This window comes from Lynx canadensis, chromosome A1, assembly GCF_007474595.2.
Source record: "Lynx canadensis isolate LIC74 chromosome A1, mLynCan4.pri.v2, whole genome shotgun sequence".
NCBI classification, from domain to species: Eukaryota; Metazoa; Chordata; class Mammalia; order Carnivora; family Felidae; genus Lynx; species Lynx canadensis.
This window is the reverse complement of record NC_044303.2, coordinates 176,821,557-176,840,346: the sequence shown is the minus strand read 5'-3', so window position 1 is coordinate 176,840,346 and position 18,790 is coordinate 176,821,557. Positions and strand designations below refer to the sequence as shown.

Here is an 18,790-nt window from a genome sequence, read left to right as displayed (position 1 = left end):
CTATATCTTGGAGTCCAGAGAACTGCTGTTGAAAGGTAGAGAATAGCAGTTCACTTGCAGTGTGTTCATGGGATTTATATTACATAATAAAGGGAGAATGTGGCCACCACCATTTGCCCCATGTGTTCCTTGCATAGGCAGTGTATGCTCCCTTAATGGTTTGGAGATTAGTGGATCTCTGATTTCTGCTGTGCCGTGAAACAGGTAGTGACTTGATTCAGTAAGCATCTGAAGAACTGTTTTGTTCCATAGAACTATTTTGTTCACTATTCTACTGCATAGTTTTCAAAAGGAATTGTTGAGTGGGACATATGAAGTATGGCAGGATGGATGGAATGTGGCTCATGGGTCCTGGTCTGCTAAGGAGCTTGGGCAAACTGATGAACTGTCCCATGGGGAATCCCGTGGGACATACACACTGTATAAACTTAAATTACCAAGTCGGTGGTCCTTCTTTCCTTCCTTCTTCCCTTTCCTCCGCTCTCCTTCCTTTCTTTCATCTTTACTTGGGGATTAAGCTTCAGGAAAAATGGTTTATTTAAATTAGGGGGTCAGGACAGTGAGCCACATCTTAGAATTGTGGATCTAGTACAGTTGAAAGATAACAGAGAGAACCCAGAAACTCTGCACACATGAAAGAAATGATGAGCACGAACCAGCAAAGATTAGGGAATATTAAAATAAACCATGGCATGTGAATTACTTAACAATGTAAATGTGTTGGCATTTCTTACCTCAAAAAATTTTTAAGTATTTTTCATAAAACAAATTTGGCCATTTAAACCATTTTCAAGTGTAGAGTTCATTGGCATTCAGTACATTGACATTCTTGTGTAACTTTCCAGAACATTTTCCTCATTCTAGATAGAAACTCTGTACCCATCAAACAATAACTCTCCCAGCCTCTGGTAACCTCTATTCCACTTTCTGTTCCATGAATTTGCCCATCCTGCTACCTCATATAAGTAGAATCATATAATATTTGTCCCTTTGTGTCTGGTTTATTTCACCTAGCATCATGTTTTCAAGGTTCATCCATGATTAGAATTTCATTCCTTTGTATGGCTGAATAATGTTCCGTTGTATGTACTACTACGTGTGTGTGTGGGGGGGGTGGGTTACTGCATTTTGTTTATCCAGTCATCTGTTGATGGCTGGTAGGGTTGTTCCCACCTTTTGGCTATTGTGAATAATGTTGCTGTGTAAATGGGTGTATGTGTATCTGTTTGAGTCTCTGCTTTCAATTCTTTTGGATATATAGCCAGATGTGGAATTGCTGGATCGTATGAATTCATGTTTAACTTGGTGAGGAACTGCTAGAGATTCCCAGCTGCACCACTTTGCATTCCTACCAGCAATTACACAAGGGTTCCAATGTTTCCGTATCCTCCTCAATATCCTCCACTTGTTATTTTCTGGTTTTTGGGTAATAACCATCCTAATGGGTGTGTCAGAAAGCTTTTGACCTCTACTCTGATGAGTGTTGGATAACTCAGAAATGCTACCTCCCACGTGTGAGGAATCAGTTCCCTCGGGTTAACTAAGAGGGAGCAGTGACCTAAGTTAGTGCCATAAAAGGGGAGCTCTAGGGATTCTGACCATCACATATAGTATCTGCTTTTTTATAAGATATTTTCATTTATAAATTCATTTATATTTTTAGCCTTTTTTTTAAAAACTTTTTTTTTTCAACGTTTATTTATTTTTGGGACAGAGAGAGACAGAGCATGAACGGGGGAGGGGCAGAGAGAGAGGGAGACACAGAATCGGAAACAGGCTCCAGGCTCTGAGCCATCAGCCCAGAGCCTGACGCGGGGCTCGAACTCCCGGACCGCAGGATCGTGACCTGGCTGAAGTCGGACGCTTAACCGACTGCGCCACCCAGGCGCCCCTAGCCTTTTAAACATATGTGGACTCCCAGGAATCACGTGAAACCCTCAGGTTCAGAAGGGGCACAATTTAGGGGCTCTTGGATATGTGTAAGCTGCCTGGGCCCCTGCAGTCAGCTCTTCAGTTTGGCTTTTTAAGTTTGGATTAGTGGTTTGAGCAATCCGAGGGATGAGCTTTTGTAAAAGTCCTTTGGCCTTACCTATCATCTTACTTCACATTCACTTTTGTCTTGCCTAATGTACATAGTAAGCCTCAACGTATTTTCAAGTGGAGTACTGAAAAAACCTAGGGAAGGACTTGGTAAAAAGGGCTATGAAAGATACTGAGCTGTGGTTGTCTTCGATAAAGTGGTAAATGCTCATAAATCAGTCATTTGGTCCATCTCATTTGTAGGGGAGGGAAACTTTTTCTTTCTTCCCTTGTAGGTTCTTTGGCTGGTCTTATGTAATTAAATTGACACAAGGCAGATTAACAGGAGAAAAAAAATTAATTTCATATGTATAGGAGCTCAAAGAAGTAAGAGATTCAAAGAAGTGACCAAAGCAGGCAGCTTTTATACCTTTTAGACAAAGGAACAATAAATCTGTTAAGAGTTGATAAGACAAAGATGGTTGGGCTTGGGATAGCAAATTAATGAAGAGATAACAAGGTTTATTTATACAACCTTCTTGGCCCTGAATTGCCTATCTCTGGCAATAAGTATGCCTCTATCTCCCAGGTGCAGGGAGGGTACCTTCCACATGAAGACTTTATTTCCTGCTTTCAGGGGGACAGAAGAGGGTCAGAGTATCTTTCTTGTACTGGCTCTTTGTTGAGTAACTTTAATTAAAAATAATATACCAGGGTGGCATATTTTGGGGTGGCCTGTCCTGGACCCCATCACATTGCTTCAGAGAGCTAATTTTCTGCTAACGGTATCTTCCTGTGCCTAGAAGATGTTGTTGAATAGTTCTGAACAGACCCAGGTACAGGAAATGTTGGCGAATGATTCTTTTTAAAAAAAGCTTATTTATTTTGAGAGAGAGGGAGCGAGTGAGCACAAGTGAGGGAGGGGTAGAGAGGGAGAGAGAGAATCCCAAGCAGGCTCCAAGCAGTGAATGTGGAGCCCAGTGCCGGGCATGATCCCATGAACCATGAGATCATGACCTGAGCCCAAACCAAGAGTCAGATGCATAACTGACAGAGCCACCCAGGTACTCCTACTGGCAAATATTTCTGATGGAAGACAGTCTTCTCTCCCTTGAAAAGCCCACAAAACTATATTGGGAACTGGTGAGCCAGAACTATGAATAAAAGGAACTTATAACTAGGGGAATTAATTTAGCCTTTTCTTTAGGGTGGTGTTGTTGTTTAAGAAGCTCTAGTCTTGAGGTCTCCTTGAGTGCAGGGTAGAGGATTTTAAGATCAAGTAAGTTTGGGAAATGATATCTGCTCTATTCATCTATTGGTGATTTATAATGCACATTAGCACCTAGCACCTTAAAGTTCGCAAGAAGTCCTACGTAAAGGTAGTATTAACAGTTTTATTTAATGTTGTGTTTTCCAAACCTCATAACCCTTTTGTTGAGTAACTATTCAACATCATTTGGAACAAATACTCCTCAGGTCACACGTTGAGAAATTAATTGCTTTTAAAGTACATAACTTTAATATCAAAGCTTTGAGTAAAATAGTGGGTATTCTTGAGAAGTATGAAGGCCTCCTGAAAAGCCCATTGTTACACTTTTCCTCTTGTTACTTGCTCATCTAAACATTAATGTACCCTCTGTATATGGCTCCCCAGTATAGAAGATGATTTGGGAGCAGTGTATCGTTACAGAAGATTCTGTGCAATGGTAATTGGTGTAGAAATCTTTATTCTTTTTTTTCCCTTCCACTTTTCGGTGGGGAATTTTGTTGTTTGTAGTTGTTTCACAATAAATGTTTGGAATGGTATGAAGCATTTGGAAAACCTTGGGAATGAAGATAATTGATTGTGACCTTGGATCATTAGTTTTAGAGACTGAGAGAGTTTATTACTGAAAAGAGGTTCTGCTGCTTGGGGTACAATTGGCTCTTCACCCATCCTGTTTGCTGCTACCCGAGAGACTGGGAGAAGCACCTAAGGACCTTTACTCCAGGAGTGCGTGCTCAACTCTTTACATGGTGGATACCCTCTCTTTGGGAATTGGTGTCCTTAAAACATTCAGCCTTGCTGCCAATAACTATCACAAATGTTGAGCTGCTGAGATGGACTACTGTGCAACAAAAGAAAGCATTGGCAAAATATACCTGTTGATAATAATCACCTTTCAGATTTATTTTATTAGTACATCCTAACTTAATATCTCATTCAAGTCTCATAGCATTCCTGTTACATAGTTAAAGGAGAATAATTTTAATTCCTCGGTCTGGGTGCTCAGTCATAAATTTAAATAACTTGTTCAAAGTCATAAGACTGTTTAGTTTTAATTATGGGATCAAAACTGGAATCCAGGTCTCCTGTCAAGTGCTCCAAACAAGTGGTCTTTTTGCTAATTGCATTGACAGCCTAGTTTTGATGTCCAGTGTTTAAATAAAATTTTAAATAAAAAAAGGTTTCTCCTGCTATGCAAAACTAGAACGCTCTTCTGAAACCTTTTGTAAGCTGAAATGTCATAAGGTGGAGAAGCAATTATCATTAATTATGAGGAAAAATTTTGATCATTCCCAGACCCGAAAAATAACCTCTCCTAGGGTTTCCTGATAACCTTAGGATACTCTTGCTAACACATGCGCAAAATAAATGTAGATAAAGCACAGATGCTCACAGACACTGTTCAAGCTGTGGCAGCTTGATGCTGAGATGCTGAATGTGGTTCCCAGGGAAGGAGCTGGTGAGGCTGCTCTCGCTGCTCTGCTTGTGGTGTGCCACTGCCTCTATAAGGGCCCAACAAATGCTTAACACTATTTTCACCTTTTTTCATAAAAACAAAAGTTTGCTCTGGATTTCTTTCAGTTAGCAAAAACTGGTACTGATGTAGGTCTTTTGTAAAAGTGAGGTGGCATAACATGAATTTCAAAAAGTGGGATATACCTGTATTTGTATCTGTACATGGTTTTGTGGCTCGGAGAATTCAGTGGCCAGGAAACTAGTATTTTTAGTAGTAGTGTTTTCTTTCTAGAAATGAGAAACATGAGGCTTAGAAAGATTGACCTACTCAGTGTTGTATAGTTTGCAAGTGAGAGCTGCGACTAGAACTTGGCCCTTTTTTGGTCCAGTGTTTCCCTGATAAACCAAGTTGTTGGTAGCTGGTGTCCTTGATAGACGTCAGTAAGTATTTGTTGAATAGAACTTAGTTTTTCTTGAGTTCTTCAGCCCTGTTGCTTAGTAAGGGTAAACTTAAGGTTTTAGAGTATCAAACTTGTCTCCCAGGTCCATACTAACCCAGTTTGTTGAATGCATCATTTGAATCATACTCCTTTTTGGAATCTAAAGTAATAGGTCTAGAAAAGGCAACTTGACCCTGTTTCTCACAGGAATCAAGGGAAGAATTTGGACTGAGATTATGTATCAGTAGTAGGACCAAGGCAGAAGGAAGGCTGCATTAGGAGAAGCTGGACTAGAACTGGCCTTTGGCAGGAGCAGGGAATAATCTGGTTAGACTGTAGCGTTGGATTGAGATGCATAATTATTGAGATGTTAATTCTGTTTCTAGGCCCAGTCTGGGCACTCGATGGTGTTTTCTAGGCTAGAACAGTAGCGTAAGAATGAGAGCCCACCAGAGGGGAGAGCCCAGCAAAGATCCAGGAAATACAAATGGTTGTCAATTTATTAATCTAAAAAGTGGACCAATTGTTGAATCCCTTGTTGACAGTCTCTTATTTGTTCAGCAGAGGCCTTTGAAATTGGTATAATGTACTATTCTAATCCTCTAGTCCAGATGTGTTAACTATGGAGCAGCTCAGCTTAAATTGGCTCTTTACATCAATCCAAGAAACGATACTGCAACTAGGCAGAAATGAGAGCAAAGAGTTGAGTGTAGAGCTGTGGTTCTCAAATTTTAGGGAGAATCAGAATTGCCTAGAGGGTTAAAGACATAACTGGAAGAAACACTCCCAGAGTTTCTGCTTTAGCTGCTCTGGGTTGAAGCCCAAAATTTTGCACTCGTTAACACATCTCTAAGTTGATGCTGATGCTGTGCTGGTCTTAGGATCATGCTTTGAGAACCACTGACAGGAAAAGTTGATGAAGTGGGTATAATTAAGGCCTTCACAGAGAAGGAAAAAGGGAATTAATCCACCATAGTCAAGACACTGTGCAAGGTGATTTGCAATCATTATTTAATTTAACCCTTGAAACCCCTCTGCAGAGTAATCCTTAATCCCTGTTTCCCCCCAGGATAAACATGTTGTTAAATAAGTTATAAAAAACTTACTGGAATAATTCTCATTTCAAGGACAGCTTTCACTTATAACTCAAAGAATAATGTTGCATATGCTGTTATGAATGTGATTTTATTTAATGCAGAGGATGATGTTAAATTCCGTTGTTGACTTTATTTATTCGTTACTCTTGTAGATTTATAAGAGATATAAAATGTAGATCGGTTTCACAGTAATAATTACACAACAGATGGAATTAAATGTTGAGACATTATCGTTTCTCATACAGAACATAAAGTGAATGGGAACTTTATTTAACATTAGGTATCTTTCAAATCACAGGAAAAGGTAGGCCTCAGTTAATTTTGTCAAGGTGGTTTTTTTTTTTTTTTTTAATGTTGCCAGTTGGTTATTGACTTACCCTGTTTTAGAAACAAATAGAGGGATGGTGAGTTTCAGGAAAGTTACTACCAAGAAATGACCAAATTCTTGAAATTGCAACCCTAAGACTTACTCCTTTAAAATGTTCTTTGTTAATGTCATTTTTGAAAGGTCAACTTGTTTTTTTTTGTTTTTTGTTTTTTTTTTAATTTTTTTTTTTTCAACGTTTATTTATTTTTTGGGACAGAGAGAGACAGAGCATGAACGGGGGAGGGGCAGAGAGAGAAAGGGAGACACAGAATCGGAAACATGCTCTAGGCTCTGAGCCATCAGCCCAGAGCCCGACGCGGGGCTCGAACTCACGGACCGCGAGATCGTGACCTGGCTGAAGTCGGACGCTTAACCGACTGCGCCACCCAGGCGCCCCTGAAAGGTCAACTTGTTTTTAATGGCACTCAGTAAAGTTACTTTGTGTTGTTGTTTGACAGATTCACACAGAATTACTTAAAAAAAAAAAAAAAAAGCAGTGATCCAAGCATTGAAATTGAAGGCATTCTGGGAAAACCTGGCATTTATTGTGAAAATCGTCTTTGATCTTGAAATTAAAAGTAAAGCTGGAAAGGAATTTACAAACGAGGAAAAAGAAAAGTGTGCCATCGGACTCACAGGATCTGGGCTTGGAAATGCCTCAGGTAAATTACAACAGAGTAGGTACAAAGTTTTATATTTTCCCACTGCAGAAAAGTCCATACCATTGATTCTGTAAGTTCTCTGAATCTTAACACAACTTGACAAACACTCTCTTTAAGACGTTTTACTTACCACCTCAGCTAGTTTTGAATACATGTCCTTCCTTCCATTGCTTCTATTTCCTCCTTTGCTACCACTTTGAAATGTAATGAGCTTGACATGGGAAACATGGTGAATGAAAAGCTGGTTAGAAGGGGGACAGGTCTGCTGGCTTTATGGAGGCTAACCCAACTCCCCTGAAAATATCAGTCTGCCACAAAAAGCCCACTTCCATCTCCGTGTCTACTTCCTGTTTCCCGTTTGTTCCTTTGCATGTATGCCTACTGAATTGAAAAGTAGTTAAGAGGAAATGGTGAGATATTTCAACCTTTCTCTCTTTCATACACACACTTATGTTCCCGTGTGTGTGTGTATACATACACCTCCCAGAAAACATTTCTGAATGATTATATCTATTTATATTATGGTAACTACTTAGAATTGATTAGCTCTGGTTTGAGGCAATTTCTGAAAAAACTAATGAAGCCCCCCTTTTTTTTTAATGTTTATTTATTTGTGAGAGAGAGACAGAGTGTGAGTGGGGGCGGGGCAGAGAGAGACAGAGACACAGAATCTGAAGCAGGCTCCAGGCTCTGAGCTGTCAGCACAGAGCCCGACGTGGGGCTCGAACTCACAAACCGTGAGATCATGACCTGAGCCAAAGTTGGAAGCTTAACCGACTGAGCCACCCAGGTGCCCTGCCCCATGAAGCCCTTTTAATCCCCATTGCACATCCATACTTCTTCCTGTCCCCCTCCAGTGGTTAGTTCTTACCCCCTTACCTCTTTCTGTTTGTTCAGTGCTAAGGAGAAGCCTAGAAATAATGAGAGGGCAGGGACTCTTAGGTGGCTTTATGTGGGGCCAGGCAGAATTACACCTTGAACACAGAAAATAAGCAACTTGGTGGGACTGTCCAGAGGCTCAGAGGCAGGCAGCAGAGGCAAAGAAAGGGGATTTGCTGGTTGATATTAAAACCAGGGGCCTGTCTCCACCCCAATCTCTGTGCCAAGTAGACTAGCTGTACTCGTTTAGAGTTCTTCCCCATTCAAAGTTTCATTTGCTCTTTACTGAATACTTGAATTTAGAGCTATAAAACACTTACTTTGAGCATGTGGCCTGGTAGGGTTGGGAAAAATCAGAGAAAGAAAAGAATGGGTTGGGAAGTGCCAATGAAGAAAAAACATGATAGGAGAGTGTGTAAAAAGGCCAGTCCGTGGTAGGTAGAAGCTATATGAATAGAGAAATACAAGCAAATTGGCTAATATTTTTTTAAGTTTCAGCAAAAACTTGCAGAAGGACAAAAAAGAGAGAATTTTTATTCTTTCCCATCTTCTTCCTTCATCCAAGTTAGATTTCAAAGTTTGGCCATTCACTTGTTTGGCCACTTTGGAGTGTGAGTCCTGACTTCACTCTGGAGTGATTTATATAGATGTTGAAATGGAAAAGGGGGATGGAGAAAAGGAGCATCAGCTCTGGGTGCCAAGTTTTTTCCCCCTAATTTTATTACAGAATGAATGGTACCCTTTTCTGGAATCAGGATTTTTTTTGGCAGGAGGGGGTGGGGTATCAGGATAAAGGTTACTGAGCTCATGCCCAAGTGTCTGGTCTCACCAGTAGGATTTTTGGATATTTGGCTGTTCCTATCTTCATCACGTTCCTGGATGCACTTGTTGCACTACAGATGCCAGAATTCTCTACTCTTCTAACTCGGGGAGTTAGAAGAGGGAGTGTTGTTAGAGATAGATTTGAAGAAATGTCATATAGCTGAATAAAAGTACTCATTAAGTAGTGTAGGCTGATTCTAGTGGCTAAATAAACTTCAGTTTTTAGAAGTTAGATGTTATTAACAGTTGCCACTATTCCTTTTTCTGTTTTTAATGCATCTTCATTGTTTTCCTAGTTTAAGGTCACAATTTAATGCTAATTAAATCTCTTAAATGCACTAAAAAGTAGAAAATATACAAAATTCTGAAAATAATAAGTTAGTAGTTACGGGAGTGGGGTGTATGTGTAATAAATTGGCCTTGGAGTAGTCTTTAACTTGTCTAAAATTAAAATCACTCTGTTGTAGCCTAGTGTAAGCGGAATGGATCCGCCTTTTGGGGATGCCTTTCGAAGCCACACCTTTTCAGAACAGACTCTGATGAGCACAGATCTCTTAGCAAACAGTTCAGATCCAGATTTCATGTATGAACTGGTAAGTAACACTTTCTTGGATTCTGCTTTAATTGATTTGGGGTAAAAATGTTGTATCTTTTTTTTTTTTCATTTATAAATGCCTGAAAAGAGAAACGATGTCAAGTTTGATTCTCGTGACTGTCAGTCTAGTAATTTTAGACGGCTAAAATTGAAAAGAGTAAAAGGAAGGCAGGTGGGTGAGGGGCTGGGTGAAATAGGTGAAGGGGATTACCATGAGGAGCACTGGGTAGTGTATCGAATTGTTGGATCACTGTATTGTATACCTAAAACTAAAATAACACTGTATGTTAATTATACTAGAATTTTAAAATACGCATTATAATTATAAAAAAATAATTCTATACATACACACATGCACACACATAAAAGAAAATAGAGGAGAGTTTACCTTTAGATAAGTCCAGCTTTTGTTGATGAGGATGGGAAGCTTTTTTGATATGCCTAACTGCTAACGGGCTCTTCAGCTGGGATATTTAGGAATGATAACGTTGAGCAAAGCATCTGATGCAAAGAATGTGAGGTAAAAATAGCAATTCCAAACAGTATACTTATTACTTATTCTCGAGGTAAATAGACACCTAAGAGTACTAAAAAAAAATTTTTTTTAATTTCAATTACATACCACTTAAGCAACATGGAAGTATATAAAAACTGAAAAACTAAAACTCAGTACACAAACCGGCTAATTTACTACAAATCATTGAATTGTACACTTGATGTAGGTGAATTTTGTGGTCTGTAAGCTGTATTTCATTAAAGCCATAAAAACACGCAAAGACACACATATAAAAGCAAAAACAAAACAAGAAAAGCCCCAAACAAATGGAAAAATCAAAACAGAGCAAAAGCACGCTCAAAAAAGTGAAAATTTCCTTGTTTCCTTCCTGAACCTCCACCCTCCAAGCTTTCCTCCCCAAAGATAGGTACTCCTAACAGAGTTTTTCTGCTTATATATAAGTATATGAGTATTTTAAGTTGGGTGACATATTCGTAGATACCGTTTTCTGTAACTTAATCCTTTTAACATAAAGACTCATGGTGAGCAGCCTTTTGTGTTAGTACATTAGACCTTAACTGCATTCTTTTTAATGACTGCATAGTCTCACTGACCTATTTTAAAAATCCTATGTCTGTTCATGAGGAGTATCATACTTGTGAGAAGTAATATAGTCCCCATGCCCAGGTGTTGTTAACAAGGTCTTACTGAAAATCATACCCTTCTGTGGCTGAGTTTCAACTCTTCTTTGGTTTGCTCTTTGTCTCAATATTAAGTTCTCATTTAAGAAGACAGATCCTTCTGTGATGAAGGTAAGGTCTTCATTATTTGCTTTGTAATTGAAGCTCGTTTCTAAGGAGTTCCTCAAATCCTAAGTCAAAGATCAGGAAATGTAAAGCTTTTTCAGGAGTAAAGTTCAAGAGCCCTTGATATTTAGATCATACCTAAGCCTCCCAAGGGGCATATTTTCCCTTTTTTTCCCCTTGCACCGGGAAATGATATTGTATGGAATGGTAAAGTGACCTGTAAATAGCCTTTATCTTAAAATAGAACAGACCAGAGGTCAAGTACTGATTTATCAATTTGATATATGGATGTGAGGATGGAGGTGAATGTTTCTTTCCTAAAATGCGGTGTGTGATTTTTTTTTTTTTTTAACTTTTCTCAGGATAGAGAGATGAACTATCAACAGAATCCTAGAGACAACTTCCTTTCTTTGGAGGACTGCAAAGACATTGAAAATCTGGAGTCTTTCACAGATGTCCTGGATAATGAGGGTGCTTTAACCTCAAACTGGGAACAGTGGGATACATACTGTGAAGACTTAACAAAGTATACCAAACTAACCAGCTGTGACATCTGGGGAACAAAAGAAGTGGATTACTTGGGTCTTGATGACTTTTCTAGTCCTTACCAAGACGAAGAGGTCATAAGTAAAACTCCAACTTTGGCCCAGCTTAATAGTGAGGACTCTCAGTCTGTTTCCGATTCCCTTTATTACCCTGATTCACTTTTCAGTGTCAAACAAGCTCCTTTGCCCTCTTCATTCCCTAGTAAAAAGATCTCAAGCAGAGCAGCTGCCCCTGTGTGTTCTTCTAAGACTCTTCAGGCTGAGGTCCCTTTGTCAGACTGTGTCCAAAAAGCAAGTAAACCCACTTCAAGCACACAGATCATGGTGAAGACCAACATGTATCATAATGAAAAGGTGAACTTTCATGTTGAATGTAAAGACTATGTAAAAAAGGCAAAGGTAAAGATCAACCCAGTGCAGCAGAGCCGGCCCTTGTTGAGCCAGATTCACGCAGATGCAGCAAAGGAGAACACCTGCTACTGTGGTGCAGTAGCAAAAAGACCAGAGAAAAAAGGGCTGGAGCCTCTTCAGGGTCATGCCACTCCAGCTTTGCCTTTCAAAGAAACCCAGGAACTATTACTCAGTCCCCTGTCCCAGGAGGGTCCTGGGTCAATTGTAGCAGGAGAGAGTAGCAGCCTTTCTGCCAGCACATTGGTCTCAGATTCATCCCAGAAAAAAGAAGAGCACAATTATTCCCTTTTTGTCTCCGACAACTTGGGTGAACAGCCAACCAAATGCAGTCCTGAAGAAGATGAAGAAGACGAGGAAGATGCTGACGATGAGGACCATGATGAAGGATTTGGGAGTGAGCATGAACTTTCTGAAAATGAGGAGGAGGAAGAGGAGGAAGAGGATTATGAAGATGACAAAGATGATGATATTAGTGACACTTTCTCTGAGCCAGGTATGGTAATGCTTGGAGGCTTACCAGAATGACCTTTCTGCTATCTTGAGATACGGGTATTTTCTTTGTCTTAGTTTGGGGATCAAATGACTTACTATCTTGGATCAGATATGGAATTGCTTTTTCTATTCAAGCAGTTCTGAAATAATCACTGCTGCTCTTACAGGCTATTCTTCAGGAGCTTCTTCTTAATTTATCTTATGTTAAGGGACCTACTTTGTTACTCTCTGCAGCAGCTGTGCAAAGATACCAAGAATAGATTGACTTAAAAATATTCCTATTTATACACATGGACTTCTGTTACAGTCGAGGCAAGTTAGGAGGGCCCACAATGGTAAACCAAGTGACGATGGTTTGTATTACTTATGCTTGTAACCAGTAAGGCCTCCTTAGTCAATAATGTAAAAAAGAGCTTTTTCTTTGTGTCTGCCCCATCTTTCATTCACAGTGTTTTTCCATTTAAGAAAAATACATGCTGTAATTTAATGCGTATGCAGGCTACTCTGCTTTATTGATGTACAGCACATATAAATAAACGGGAGAAAGAAAAGAAACCTGTGGGAACTGGTTCCCTTCATTCAGCATTTATGTGCTCAGGCTGTTGCCACTGTTGGCTTGTATAGTATTTATGAAAATGGTATTGCCAAGTGGCACACAGTTTAAACTGCACAAAGAAGTGAAGATCTTCAAATTTAAGCAAAAGTTATTTTCTTCAAAAATAATGTTGATACTATAACTTGTACATAAAAAAACGAAGTTAGTTTTTAAACTTTATCAGTTGTCAGAGAGAGCCCTTTTGTTATGATTGCTGGAATTTCTAGCAGTATAAACATTAATATTTAATTTTCAAAAAGGCTTTTAAGCCACGGTAAGCTGTATGGTAGCCCTTGAAGCACTATTATTGCCGAAAGACTTACTTTACCTTTAATGAAATCTTTCTATCGTAACAAATGCTTAGATGTGTGTGTTTGATACAACCCAGTTGTTTGACTTGGGTGGAGTTTTAAGTAAGTAAAGGATCCTTTAAATTTAACGTGGAAGAAAAGGGCTTTTGCCTTTTTTTGGTTTGCTTTAGAACTCTGTGTCGTCTAGATAGAACACTTGTTTTTCTACTTAGCTGGAAAACTTTCCTGTCAACAAATTAATGAAATCTGCTTTGAGGGTCACCTAGCTGGCCCAGTTGGTAGAGCCTGTGACTCTTGATCTCAGGGTTGTGAGTTTGAGCCCCAGGTTGGGTGTAGAGATTACTTAAAAAATTTTTTTTAAATCTTTTTTTAAAAAAAATCTGCACTGAGATGTTTCAGGGAAAGTTGTCTTTGTAGCTAGTGGTAAGTTATGTAGCTCCCTCCCATGGGAAAACCAGAGTGCTGTTTATGAGTGGTCATCAAGGTCTATAGATCAGGCCTATTGCTTTGAGTTCCATACTTAGGATCAGGGTAGGAGGGTAGGGGAAGAGTGAGATAAAGAGATGAGTAATAACTAAGGGAAATGGAAAGCGTGGGGAAAGAGATGCCTTTGCCAGTGGGTACTTAAAGGAAAATATAAATCAGAGGGAGTCAGTCAATCCCACCATCACCAAGGACTGTACTGTCTGTCTCACTTCTGGTTGTAGTTTTGCTTTTCTTTGACTTTCAAGTCCACTTTAAATTCACCCTTTATCTTTTAATGTGGTTTTTGCCTGGATAAATGTGTTGAGAGATGAGTAGGTCCGCGAAGAGAGATCACTTGATGAGTTGACCCTCGTTTCCATTTTCTCAGCCTTTTGACTCTCATAGGGAGGGGGGACCAGTGTTATAGTTGGTGTTGCCCTCATGCCACATTCTCTTGCCCTGTCTCCTGTAGAATTACCCTGATTTGTGAGCTTGCTGGTGTTAACCAACACTACTTTGAAACAGAAATGCTTTGGCTGGCACTCAGCAGGGTAAAACTCTCCTCTTGGCTCTGTTTAACAATGCTAAATGTTTGGATGGCATTTAATTCACTCATTTCCAGTTGACTTGAAGTAAAGCCTCTTTGGTTAGTATTACTTGGACAGTTCTCACAAATGGTAATGAATGACATGATTTAACCACATAACCAACACAATTTTGTGGTACTATTTGGGCTTTATTCACATTTGCTAGTGAAAATTTCCCTTTTTCTTGGAAGAAAGAGCTAAACAAGTGACTTCAGGAATGCAAAAGTGAGTTACTGGTAAGAAGCAGGAAGACATTCTTTGAAGCAGAAAAGTGGGGATAGTTGTAGTTTCTTCAGAGTGCTAGTTTTAGAGTGGGTCGATTGGTTTAATTTGCAGCAGACAGTTACAAAGGCCCTTTTGTGATGACTAGCTCCCTTGATGCTGTTTCTTGGCAGTTGGCTACAACAGTGCCTGAGCCTACAAAGCTCCAGGAAAGGTGTAAAATGGAGTTCCAGTCCCTACTTTGGCCTTGCTCCCAAGTTTTAATAGAGCCTATTCTGTGGACAGGCTGTGACTGTTCGGGGTCATTGGGATTACATGGTTGTAATAATAAGAATTGGGCCCCCAGAAAGAAAGTTTATTTTGTAATCCCTCCTAAACATTTTCACGATTGACTTTACTGGTAGTCTGCACTAACCAACGATGTGTGACTAGAATTTTACAGAATAAACGTGGCCCTTTTGATTTCCATCTGATAATCATGTCAGGAAGGAGTGAGTCAGATCAGTATGGTGATCCAGCAAATGAAAAGAAAAGGGAAAAAGGCTTCATGGAAGTGTTGCGTTAAACAAATACTTGATTTGTTAAAAGAAAAATATTTCTGAGTGCCTACTTTTGTGTCAGGCACCGTGTGTATTAGGTATTGGCTATCTAGAGATGAACAAGGGAGACATGATTCTTATCTTCATGGAATTTAGAGTTGAGTGGGTTTGTTTACTGTTACGATTTCTCAGTCTTTTAATCCGCTTGTGTGTAGTGTGACTCGGCAAGAGAGAGATGCAGGATGAGGGTTTCTTAAAACTTATTTGACCACAGAACTCACTTGAGGATGAAGGCCTATCTTATGGTAATAGTGTTTCTGAGAACATACTTTGAGAAATATTTAATTACCTTAAATGCTAGACCTATGATCTGGGAATATAATTTTTCTGCATTCGACTTGCTCATGGTGGTCTCTGTATTGCGAAGTAGCCATCTTTAAGAAATCCATTGTGTATGTATGACTGTGTGTGTGTGTGTGTGTGTGTGTGTGTGTGTGTTATGGTGAATTTGTGGTGTATGTTACTAGAAAATGTTAATACGTTAGGTCAATACGTTATTGATGGCCCTTCAATGTTTTTTTGGAAAAGGCTGACCATATATAAATAAATAAAACTGGTAACTAATTTGAGTGGACCGAAGAAATTGAAATCTTCATCATTCTTTGAATTTGACACAGGATATATGTGAAGAAAAATCCATTGAGACCGTTTAACTAGACAGATAGGAAAAGAGAGAAGACCAAGAGGAGCTAGACTCCTTGAGTCACGGGACTTGGGTCACCAGTTCCAGGTCTGCCAAGTCACTTAAAGCCTCCATGAGCCTGTTTCTTTGTGTAAATAGGGTTAAAAATGTCTTTTTTTTTTACCAGGCTCTTAGAAGTCTCAAATATCTGTAAGTGAAATGTGTAGGTACATTAAATGAGATAGACAGTGTTTTGCCAGAAATCCAGGCCACCTGAAGAGAACTGCTAAGTAGGGGAGAATATCAGATAAATTGCCAGAGGGATGGGTTGCCTGAGGAAGCTGTATAGGAAAAAATTTCTTTTCTACTTTGGGCTAGGGTAGATTTCAATATGGAACACTAGTTCTTTCATTTTTTTATTAAAGTATAATTGACATCCAGTATCCTGTTAGTTTCAAGTGTGCACCGTAGTGATTCGTTATTTTTATATATTACAAAAAGATCTCCATAAGTCAAGTCTGTCACCATACAAAGGGTTTTTTTTTTTTACTTTTTTTTTTAAATTTTTTTTTTTTTTTAAATTTTTTTTTTTTCAATGTTTTTATTTATTTTTGGGACAGAGAGAGACAGAGCATGAACGGGGGAGGGGCAGAGAGAGAGGGAGACACAGAATCGGAAACAGGCTCCAGGCTCTGAGCCATCATCCCAGAGCCCGACGCGGGGCTCGAACTCACGGACCGCGAGATCGTGACCTGGCTGAAGTCGGACGCTTAACCGACTGTGCCACCCAGGCGCCCCTTTTTTTTTTAAATTTTATTTATTTATTTTTAATGAAAGTATGGTTGATATACAATGTTAGTTTCAGGTGTATAATATAGTGATTCAACATTTATACACATTATAAAATGATCCCCACAATAAGTCTAGTTACCATCTGTCACATACAGTTATGACAGTATTATTGATTATTCCCTAAGCTGTACTTTATATCCCTAAAGCTGTACTTTATTATAACTGGAAAAATATACATCATAATCCCCTTCACATATTTCACCCACCATCCCGTCCCTCTTTGTATCTTGTATACGGTATGTTTCTTGTATCTGTGAGTCTGTTTCTGTTTTGGCTTGTTTGTTTGTTTGTTTCGGTTTTTTGTGGAACACTATTTCTTGACATTGGTAGGAAGTTGGGAGTGTTTTTGTTGGTCCACCTGCCTGTGTTGAGGTGTTCCCAGCCATACTAGGTTAATACCTGTGGGCTGGTAGTTTGTTCGAGCCAGTAAGCTTTTCTTGGTGAGAACACCATTTCTGGTGGCACAGTATTGCCCTTGCGCCTTTTCCAAAACTAGGTTGATAACTGGAACAAGATAAAATCCTTTAATTTGCAGTGTAACAGTGGCACAAATAAATAGACTAAAGCCATTGCTTTTTGTATCTAACACAGTTTTTAAAAATCAGACTTCTAGGAATGATTGTGTGACTCAACTTCTGGATCATGTCTTAAGAACCTGAAGTTCACTGTCACATCCCTTGCCATATTGTTTTAAACTACCACGTGTGCAACTCTCATGCTGTTAATGCTAGCAGTGCTGCAGAAGCTTCTCTTGATTGTTGCCCTGAAATCATTCTGGTCTCCAAATTGATTCTTTTTTAAAAGGTCATGTTTATTGCAGTGTTTATTTTATGTATTGTCATACATAAAATTCAGCCTTCTTTAAGTGTATACTTCTTTGAGTTTTGACAAGCGTATGTACTGGTGGTTGTGTAACCATCAGGATATAGAAGAGTTTGATCACCCCCCCAAATTTCCCTTGTGTTCCTTATAGTCAGCCCCTCCCTCCACCCCCAACGCCTGGAAGCCACTTTCTAGTTTTGCCTTTTCTAAAATGTCATATAAATGGACCATATTTCTGATTAATCCTTCATTTATTTATTTTGAGAGCAAGAGAGAGCAATTGGGGCAGGGGTAGAGAGAGAGGGAAAGATCGAATCCCTAATGTGGGGCTCAAACGTAAAAACTGCGAGATCATGACCGGAGCCAAAATCAAGAGTGGGATGCTTAACCAACTGAGCCAGCCATGCACCCCTCTGATTAATTCTTAATCTGAAGGAAACCTGGTAAAATTCTCGAATTCTAACTTTTTTCCAAAATGTGCAAATGTCATCACTTTCTAGTGTCAGTTCCAGAGGAGTGATGATTTTAGGAGGGAGAGTGGTCATTTTGCTTGGCCAGAAGTGCCCGAGTTTTCCTGGCCACGTTAGGGTTGTATATATCTTTTGTGGGGCCCATCTCCACTCCCCTGCATATCTAGAAGTAGTGATGTGGAATACACTGAGATGGACATTCTCTGAAGGTATTGTAGGTCATTCTGCGTGAGGTCTGACCAACAGTTCCAGCAGCTCAGTGTTAAGTATGTTCTGAAACTCCCCATTAGTAAGGAAAATAACTTCTTAAAAAGTGAAGTAAATGCAGATTTCTTCCAGTAAAATATTAGACTGTGCATATATGTTTTTATTTGAGAGTCTATGCAAGAATTCTCATTTTTGTACTTTTACAAAACGGTTAGGGTCAGAGGTAGGAAGAAAACCACTCCTGCCTTACAAAATTGTGTCTAGTAAGAGACCATCATAGAAATGCACACACCTGTCTGTCTGGGAATGTTTTGAATGCATAAATTTTAGGAGAAAGACATTAAAAATCACAGTGTCATGTGTTAGTACCATTATCTAATGGTACATTTGACATTCCTGTAGCTATATTTCATCATTCTCTCAGAGCCTATGTGAAGATACAAAAGATGTCACGTACTAACTTATAAGAACCAAAGAGAAATAGAAGGCGAGTGAACAGTATAGTTATCTGTGTTTATTAATCTCAATATTTTATGAGTTTATAGATTTCCATATTAACTTATTTTATATGGCCTATTATCTTTGACACACCAGTGATGTTTTCAGATGAAATGAATCAAGTGACAAATAGATCTTTTTATATGCCCCTATTGCTATATTGAAAGTTATGGAACTTAAAAAATTG

General features: G+C 39.2%; 1 protein-coding gene across 1 annotated transcript in view; it reads left to right on the top strand.

Annotated features, from left to right (window-relative positions):
* CREBRF (CREB3 regulatory factor) overlaps positions 1-18,790 on the top strand; it is a 58,216-nt gene that overhangs the window by 13,847 nt on the left and 25,579 nt on the right. The window contains exons 2-4 of the mRNA XM_030327513.1: positions 7,104-7,307; positions 9,476-9,601; positions 11,268-12,354. Coding sequence (XP_030183373.1) covers positions 7,299-7,307; positions 9,476-9,601; positions 11,268-12,354 — 1,222 coding nt within the window. The 5' untranslated portion in view covers positions 7,104-7,298. The remainder of the gene's footprint in view (positions 1-7,103; positions 7,308-9,475; positions 9,602-11,267; positions 12,355-18,790) is intronic.